This window comes from Poromitra crassiceps (assembly GCF_964638095.1).
Source record: "Poromitra crassiceps genome assembly, chromosome: 22".
Lineage (NCBI taxonomy): Eukaryota > Metazoa > Chordata > Actinopteri > Beryciformes > Melamphaidae > Poromitra > Poromitra crassiceps.
Window position 1 is genome coordinate 20,649,916 of NC_139647.1, and position 10,000 is coordinate 20,659,915.

The 10,000-nt window shown below is 41.9% G+C and overlaps 1 protein-coding gene across 1 annotated transcript; it reads right to left on the reverse strand.

Moving 5' to 3' along the window:
* Window positions 1–1,959: 1,959 nt before the first annotated feature.
* haao (3-hydroxyanthranilate 3,4-dioxygenase) lies at window positions 1,960–7,806 on the reverse strand (the record flags this gene model as incomplete). Its single annotated transcript, XM_083658335.1, has 10 exons — window positions 1,960–2,032; window positions 2,402–2,484; window positions 2,853–2,921; window positions 3,164–3,312; window positions 3,422–3,465; window positions 3,565–3,654; window positions 5,006–5,112; window positions 5,267–5,350; window positions 7,372–7,450; window positions 7,718–7,806. The coding sequence occupies 10 exons, from the start codon at window positions 7,804–7,806 to the stop codon at window positions 1,960–1,962; spliced, it is 867 nt and encodes a 288-aa protein (XP_083514461.1).
* Between the last annotated feature and the right edge of the window lie 2,194 nt (window positions 7,807–10,000).

Here is a 10,000-nt window from a genome sequence, read left to right on the forward strand (position 1 = left end):
GACACTGGTAAGGTGGACAGAGGACACTGGTAAGGTGGACAGAGGACACTGGTAAGGTGGACAGAGGACACTGGTAAGGTGGACAGAGGACACTGGTAAGGTGGACAGAGGACACTGCAGGTGGACAGAGGACACTGGTAAGGTGGACAGAGGACACTGGTAAGGTGGACAGAGGACACTGGTAAGGTGGACAGAAGACACTGGTAAGGTGGACAGAGGACACTGGTAAGGTGGACAGAAGACACTGGTAAGGTGGACAGAGGACACTGGTAAGGTGGACAGAGGACACTGGTAAGGTGGACAGAGGACACTGGTAAGGTGGACAGAAGACACTGGTAAGGTGGACAGAGGACACTGGTAAGGTGGACAGAGGACACTGGTAAGGTGGACAGAGGACACTGGTAAGGTGGACAGAGGACACTGGTAAGGTGGACAGAAGACACTGGTAAGGTGGACAGAGGACACTGGTAAGGTGGACAGAGGACACTGGTAAGGTGGACAGAGGACACTGGTAAGGTGGACAGAGGACACTGGTAAGGTGGACAGAAGACACTGGTAAGGTGGACAGAGGACACTGGTAAGGTGGACAGAGGACACTGGTAAGGTGGACAGAGGACAGCACGAGGACAATGTAGCTCTAATCGTCTGCTGATGCAAATCAACCGTTGATCCCTGCAGCCTGATTTCCCCATCCAAGGATCAGACTCACTGGACAGTTTTGAATAGGAAGATTTGAATGGCTTTTCAGGAGACAGAGGAACAAAGAATATCCCCTCGCTGCACAACACATGTCTCCATTTGAATCCACTTTGTTTCTTTCTTGGTTATTTTTTACATGTCTTATTCCTTTTTTAATTTAACCCATTGATACCTGATGCAGCATTTGCGTGTATATCCCTCATTTGTGTGTGTATCCCTTTAAGACCGCAAACTTAAAGGGATACACACACAAATGCTGCATCAGGTATCAATGGGTTAAGGGAATAGTTGAGTATTTTAAACCCTGCGCCCAAATAACATGTTTTCCATCATGATCCTTGCCCGGGTCCAGAATCTCTCAGAATCTTAGCCAGTGCAGTACACCCTCTGAACCAATACATGGCGCCGTGGAGCCGTTAAAACCTGAAATTACACCTGAATGCTGTTTTTTGAGCTGGAAAAGTGAAACAAGTAGCCCTACTGTTTTTATTGTGATCGCTACATGTATGAAGATGTAGAGCCATTTTTAGCAGACCCTTCAGCGCCATATTGGGGTGGTCCTTTGAGACTACGATCGAGTGTTCAACAAGTGAAATAGTTGAATTCTGAGGCTACCAGCATACACTGAGAATGGACTTTACAGTGAAGTAGGAGACATCTTTCGTCCAGAGATTTTTTTTTAATGATTTTAACAAGATAATTACACTTTTTTGTGTAGGAAAAAAACAACTTATTATTCAAAGTAGAGTATCTTATGTACATTTTAAAACATGTCAGGAGGCTCTTAAAATTATATGTTCTCATAAGTTATCTATAAAGACATTTACAGTATATATTTGATTTCTCTCAGCAGCAACGATGTTCTGGATATAAAATTACATCAGTAATCACAAGATGAGCTGACTACAAAGTGCAAATTTACAGTTGAGTTTCAATCGCTTCTGGTGTCCATCAATACTGAAAAGGGTCAAAGTTCACTTCCAGTAACACATACCAGAATCTTGATTAAACTATATGATGATATTTTACAAGTGTAAGGAGTAATAATTAATATTTTTTTATCATTCTACAGCTACTGTAGGTTTACAGACAGTCAGTGTCATGTTTACTTGGATTATCTCTGTGCAGCATAGGGTTTACTGTGTGTGTGTGCGTGTGCGTGTGTGTGTGTGTGTGTGCGTGTGCGTGTGCGTGTGCGTGTGTGTGTGTGTGTGTGTGCGCGTGCGTGCGTGCATGGTAGGGCGAAGGTCGCGATCACGATCAGGGTCTCTTCCGCTCCGGGTTTTGAACCACAAACAGGGCGACAGTCCCCTCATCTCTCTGCCACTCGAACCTAGAGCAGAAACAAATATAAGAAAAAAATATATAGCATAACACAATTTCCAAATCACAGGAGCCTCTAAAATTAATTAATTAATCTATCCCAAACATGGTGTTCAGATGCTGAGCAGAAACCTTGGCCTCGCCAACAAATCAATTAAAAAAAGTCTTAAGAGATGTTAAGACCAAACAAATCTCAGATATTAGCCTTTCACAGAATTCCTGCTAAATCTCCTCCCAAAAGACATCCTCCTCCCCAAAGAAATGGCACAACAAAAGCTGTATCCACAATACATACATGTATGGTATTCATATCAGTAGCAGAATCTTCAGCAATAAATCTTGAGCAGCCCTAGTGGATGATTCAGGTATGTTCACTCACTGGCTCTGTTCAGGAATGAGTAAACTGTCCCCTGGAGAAAGGCTGAACTTCTGTTCATCCATAGTTACTGTAGAGGACCCCTCCTGATGGAGAGAGAGAGAGGGGGGGGGGAGAGAGAGAGAGAGAGAGAAAGAGAGAGAGAGAGAGCGAGAGATAGGGAGAGAGAGAGAGAGAGAGGGTGAGAGAGAGAGAGAGAGAGAGAGAGAGGGAGAGAGAGAGAGAGAGAGAGAGAGGTGGTGGTGGTGGTGGGTGGGTGATGGTCAGTAGTCACTAGTCAGTAATATGGATGCTCCAGAACATCTTGCAAGACTTAACGTTATCATGGCATTGCAAGAATAAGTGATAGAGGAGCAGACATGAATGCATAGTACTTATGGACGGGGGATTCAAAGCAGCGCTAATATCAAGCCACAGAAGGTAAAGGACATGACCACATGTGTAGAGTACATACCATTTGCCAAATCCACACATCACTTTGCCGTCTGGACTGCTCTGTCAGCCCAGGTCCACACAGGATTGTCTGCAATGGTCATAAGAAGCACAGTTCTTACAACTCATCCTTATCACCATCATTATCAGCACTACGACATGTTGTCACAAAGATAAGAGATGGCATGGGGCCGACATTCCTCATGTAGGTTAAGGTAGGTTATTTAGCTAGGTTTCTAGATTAGAAGATTATATGGAGAGATAGAGATTGATAGGATGAATTATTATTATCATAAAAAAGTATACAACATTCTGTATTATGAGCGTTCTTACCTCCGTCTCAAACTGAGCTCCGAACAGGTCGATGGCCTTGCCACTGGCCAGGGACGGCCTCAGCTGTTTGTCCAGCCACTCTTTGAAGCAGAAGGGGGACATCACGTTCATGGTGTTCATCTGGAACGGAGGCTGTCTGAAGACCTCATCTACTCATCCACAGACCAAGGAAGAACATGCACATTTAGCCTAGATGCTCTTAGCCAGAACGACTTCTAAGTTACGGGCTTTTCAAGCAGTTTCATGATAAGAACTCACTTGGATCGGGTTTTCCTGTTTTGTACTGCTGTGATGCAAAGAACCTGCGGGAGCCAAAGTCAGCCAACAACCATTGTATCAAAGCAGGCACTCGCTGAGACTGTAATTGATGTAGTTGTAGACAAAAAGGAAGGTTGTCTTACTCTTGGATGACTGGCACCAGTTGTGTTCCTAGGTTCTCACAGTAGAACCATTTCTCAAACAAGATATCTGTAGACTTGTCCACATAGTACCTGAAAGCACATTGAAACCCAGAAGTTTCTGGCTTTGACCCCAGTAGTTTATCTAAAGTAATGATCTGCAACGTTTCATATGAATAAAGATCAGTTTTGCTATTATTCTTTATTGGTGGTTGATATTAGTTATTTGTACAATGCAGAGGTTCTCAAACTGGGGGTCAAAAACCCCCAGGTGGTTGTGGGATAATATTGAGGGGTCACAAGTTGATTTGTGGGATAGGAACAAAAAAAACATATTTCACTACAAATGTAGTATCTTGTGTGTGTGTGTGTGTTTGTGTGTGCTTGTGTGTGTGTGTGTGTGTGTGTGTGTGTGTGTGTGTGTGTGTCTATCTCGCTCTCTCTCTCTCTCAAATTCAAATTCAAAATTCAAATTGCTTTAATGGCATGAATGTCATAACAACAATATTGCCCCTCTCTCTCTCTCTCTCTCTCTCTCTCTCTCTACATATATTTTTACTTTTCTGTGATGTGGCCTTGTATGAGAATTCTTCTCAGATTTTTTTTTGGGGTCGAACTGTTGTAATAATAAATGCTACATGGTATTACAGTAGGTTTGCGCCAAGTTATACTTTAGCTGACTACCGCCCTCGTCTGGCAGAGTCAGGTTATGTTATACTGTCACCGTGCCATCGTTTTGACATCAAGGGTGAATACATCAGTCAGTTAAAATCTGACCCACTCCATAACAGCTAATTCTGAGATGTTGATATGATGGATATGAAGACCTTTTGTGGATTTGCGAGCATCAGGAAGTGTCTTTTCAATATATCAGTACCAGTATTGGGCAAGTTACTTTCAAATGTAATATACTACATATTACTAGTTACTTTCATTTGAAAGTAATAAGTTACTTTACAATATGACTGTCTGTGTAGAGTAACTCGTTACTTATTACACTACTTTTGCATTACTTTTACCAAAACAACAGCAGCAGCAGAATGACATCGTCGCCCCGGACCCATCCCAAAAAATCATTTCAACCGCCTTGAAATCAGTGTAAACAATCCAAAATTTTAAAATGTTATTATTTTCCTTTGTTATTTTCATCTATAGTGGTTATTTGCATAAAAACACACTGTTTGATTAGTAAATGATTGTATCTTTTTTAAATACCGGTATGTGCTTTGAATAAAAAAAAAATCAATTTGTAACTTGAGTTACTTGACAAAGTAACTGGTATAATATTACTGGAATCCTATAAGTAATAAGTTATATTACTGAGTTACTGCTAAAAGTAATATATTACATGTAATATGTTACTTTTGTAATGAGTTACCCCCAACACTGATCAGTACTAGGTAAGAGATGACAGGAGAAGAAGCAGTGAGGATGAAGCTATAACCTCAGGCAGTCTGTCTCCGTCAGCAGCCGCCTCCTCTCCACCACCAGGCCCACAGTGTTGGCCTGTCTCTGGGGGGAGTGTGGGATCCGAGCGGGCAGCAGAAACATCTAACCACGGCGAAGGAACGCACAAAAGCATTCGTAGAAAGCAGATCGATAGAGGAAAAACAATGTCAACGTAAACCAGACGATGCACTTAATGCAGAAATATGAAACAAGACAATTTCTCGCTTTCCAAACTTAAAATTCCATCCTAGCTCACCTCTCCCTCTTTGATGTGCACATCCTTGTGTTTGCCGTTTTCAACCACCTTCAGACACATGTCCCCTTTCAGCTGGTAGAACAGCTGTTCAAAGCAAACAGGGGAAGGAGACAAGAGGAGAAAAGGTATAAGTAGCAGTGGATTGAGATACTGAAAGTGATCTTGATGAGATAACATCACATCCTTTTATATAGGCCACCACACATGTTTTCTTCTGACCTCCTACACTCCCTTTATGCACGCAGACATGTAGAAGTAGACTAGTGCGTCATATTTGACTACAAAGAAGAGCGCTTAAAAAAGAAGAAGCTCACTACAATTCAAGTTCTTTTTCCAAATCCACATTCAAGCCAAATTAAATGGATTAGTAGGTGTAAATGATTAAAGGATTTACAGAAAGGCCCCCGACCAAGCACGTCTAAAAAGTAGATAACCAAGCATTGCATCACTGTGGTGGAGTTTGCCCTATAGCTGGTGGGTGGAAGAGTGATACACAACTTGCGGCGCAGGGGGGTTGGGCAGATGCGACCCGCGATAGGGTGCCGAGTGGCCCCCCCGGCCATTTTCTAATTCGCAATGAAAACTATCACGTTAAAATGACTGAGCTCCAGCTGAATTGTCAAATATCACCACCTGCTTGCTGCCCACACAGTAACTAACTTAACCTAACTAACTAACTAAACTGTACCAGCAGTAAACACTGAATTAACAGGCTGGCTCCCTTGCCCCTTGGGCTTCTTGCCATGTTTGCACAGCTTTCCAGGCATTATATACCTACACTAACACACTGCAATGTATAACAGGCCTCTGGTTGAATGACTTAAGGTCAGGCAGGCTATTAGTGGCTCCACACCAAGAAATGCTGTGACATCATCCCACCCACAGATCCCTAGCTCGATAGATTTGTCCCAGTTCAGCGCTATCGACCACGACATCTTAGAGGAAACTGTGCAAGGCCTTAAATCATCTTCGTGCTGTCTCGATACCCTTCCAAAAAGCTTTTTTAAAAGCATTTATAACTGTCTGTCGTCGGACCTATTGCAAATAGTTAATAGCTCCCTTTTGACCGGCACTTTTCCTGAGTCCTTGAAAACTGCAATTATTAAACCCTACTAAAAAAGTGTAGCCTTGATGCATTGGTAATCAGTAACTACAGACCAATATCTAATCTCCCCTTTAGAGGCAAAATAATTGAAAAGGTTGTTTACCTACAACTCAATAGATTCCTAACCTCAAATTATCTCCTAGATAAACTCCAATCAGGCTTTCGCCGCCATCACAGGACAGAAACCGTGCTTACTAAAGTCATAAATGACATTAGAATGAACTCAGACTCAGGCAAAAATTCGATTCTAGTGCTATTGGATCTTAGCGCTGCATTTGACACTGTTGACCAGCCAATGTTATTGGACAGGCTGGAAAACTGGGTTGGGCTATCGTGTATGGTCCTCCAGTGGTTCAGGTCCTATCTTCAAGACAGGAAGTACTTCATCTCCATTGGCAATTACACATCTGACCTAACTAGTATGACTTGTGGGGTGCCTCAAGGATCCATTATGGGGCCCGTTCTCTTCAACCTTTATATGCTCCCTCTAGGCCTAATTATGCAAAAAAACAAAGTAGCTTATCATAACTACGCAGACGACACTCAGCTGTATATAACTCTTTCCTCAGCTGACTATGCCCCCATAGAATCATTGTGCCAGTGCATTGATCAAATAAATAACTGGATGAGCCAGAATTTCCTATAGCTAAACAAAGACAAAACAGAGTCTTTGGTCCCAAAGAACAAAGGCTTAAAATCACTGCTATGCAAATAAACTTGACTTGACTCGACTTGACTTGACTTGACTTGACTTGACTTGACTTGACTTGGTGTAAAGCTAAAACTGCAAGTGGAGTCACTTATTGTTTTTTTTCTTTTCTTTTGCAACACAATATGTTCCCTTGACGATGGGGTCTAAGAAGAAGCTATGAACCTACTTAATGTAATGTAGGCTAAATTAAAGTCAGCCAAGTTTGCATCGGTTAACTGAATCATCTCCTGTCTGAGTTGAGTACATGTCTATGGTGGGAGGATTTTGTGGTGGGGGTCTCTCACTCACCTCCTCCCCTTCCTCTATATGGTAGTCCTTTCTGGTGTTAGGACCTCCAACAAACATGATGTTCAGCTGCAAAAAGTGCCTGAGTGGGAGAGGGATGAATAGCATGTAGGCTACTCAAATGTGTTCAAACCTCAAAGTTATTATTGTACTGTATGTGGCAGTTGAAGTGATTTTCTACTGACTTGTGAACTAAATTAGACATTGCCCATCATATTCTATACAATTGTATCACCTCAGTATTCAACCTAAACAAAAATCTATTGTAGTCAAACTTATGAAACAAAACTGTCATTACGCACACTCAACAATGTGACGATAGTGAATCAAATTGAAAGTCATTACTCACATAAGCTTGTTGCATACCGGTGGCAGAAAGGCATTCTCATTCTCTTCAATCCACTTGTTTACGTTCACAAGGAGAGGAGCGCTGCTCATTATTAAAATCCTCTAACAATACAGTCACTGCTATATGAAGCCACTCAGTCCTGTTCTACCAGCGTTAACTGTCTCATGCACTGGAAGTCCAAAATGCAGAAGTGAATGTTGTAGGCTACTGTATAGGGAGGAGTTTGTTTTTTTGGATAGGTCAAAGGTCGCTTACACTTGAACAATAAGTTACCTAGTGGTGGTTACAGTGTGTGTGTGTGTGTGTGTGTGTGTATGTGTGTGTGTGTGTGTGTGTGTGTGTGTGTGTGTGTGTGTGTGTGTGTGTTTGTGTGCCTGTCTGTCTGTCTGTCTGTCTGTCTGTCTGCCTGTCTGTCTGTCTGTCTGTCTGTCTATCTGCCATTCTGTCTGTCTGTCAGTTATTATTTATTATCGTTTTGTATTTTTGATTAGTTTACATTTTTATTTCATTTTTATTTTGTTTTTAATTTTAATATTCAATTCAGTTTCCAGAGTGGGGTTGTTTCAGTTTCGTTTTAGTTTCGTTTAGTTTAAGTTTCATTTTTATTAGTGTCAGTATTAGTTTTAGGGTTATTTAGTTGTTGTTTTTTTTTATCAGGAGGAAGAATTACTGTAATAAGTTCAGAATAGGTATTACAATGCAAACTTAACACTTAGTTAGCCAACTGACTCACCGTCATGTACAGTACACATCCCAGTATCAGTAAACACATAATGCACCATGCCTCATGCCTTCTTGTGTTGAGCAATTGTGATGTCATCGGTGATGGTGTCATCAGTGAAGATGTCATCAGAGATGTCACTCGAGCAATTTGATGTCATCATCGGTGATGTCATCGGTGATGCCCTTACATGCCATAAAGTTGAACAGACATCAATCAAGTAGGCTAATGAAAGTAATGAAATGTGATTGTTTTTCTTTGATTACTTAGTTTGGAGAAAGGTAAAAAGAGGGGAGAGAGAGAGAGAGAGAGAGAGAGAGAGAGAGAGAGAGAGAGATCATGAGACAGAGACAGATTAATAAATATAAATAGACTTGCTTCTCTTCACTTTTTCTTATCTCCATCATGTAGGCCAGATGACACCAAAGCCTGTTCAAAACTTTGCGTTATGCGCTTCCACAGCCCAGAGCCCGCACAGGAAAACAACCACCCATGTGGGGTGAAATGCTCACTGTGATTGGTTGCTCCAGAGAGCTCTGGCTCTGCCCTGCCTCCCATGGGCCTATCAAAACGCGTGTAGTTTGTTAAAGCCGCAAATTCCCACCGACGATAGGGAAATATGTCGAATTAGTGGATCATTATTAACAGAATGATTTGACTGTAGGAGGTTAGACCGTATTTGGTGAATGAATGGTGACCCATATCAGATTCTGTGACATGCATTGTTTTCCTGTTTGTTCTATAACCATGTCAGCAGAGGGCGCTTGTTGCTGGTCTGGTCACAATATTCTGACGGCTGCTGTCAGAAATGGTGAAATAATCGATTATTTCTCCATGAAGCAATAATGCAGTCACACATTCCGATGGTCACAGATTTCTGTCTACAACCCCGGGCGAAAACCGATCATCTGTCAAGTGGCAATCCAATCACCGAGTCTATTACTGTGTCACTGCGGGGTCCGCTCGGTCAAAGTGATGCTTCTGACGTTTTAACGGGGCATCGTTTTGAAATAGCGACCGTTTGAAACGCTCACCAAAGCGTATAATATCGCTTCAAACACACACGTGTAACCGCCCTTGTTTATAAACCCAACTGCGGAGCTGGGACAGTGAGCTCCAGTGGCGCAATCGGTTAGCGCGCGGTACTTATATGACAGTACATTGTAGAGCAATGCCGAGGTTGTGAGTTCGAGCCTCACCTGGAGCAGCCTTTTGCGACCAATACAGCAAGTCACGGGAGTGTTGCCACGATCTGTCCATAATTTTTGTACAACAAATATAATACATGTTTTTCATAAGAGAGAAGTGAGTCAAAATATCTACACCTTCCTGATTGTGTTAGTTACTTAGTTTGAGAAGGGCACCATACAAATATAGCAAAACTAATACTAGAGATAAAGTATCACAGACATAATATAAGTATAAATTAGTAGGCTACGTTGTACGTTAGGTCAATGTTGGAATATATTATAGAAATATTATAGGGTCCCTATATTTCAGGATTTTTAGACAGCAACTATTTGAGTTGGTTTGACTGATCAACAGCATTTCATCATTACCAC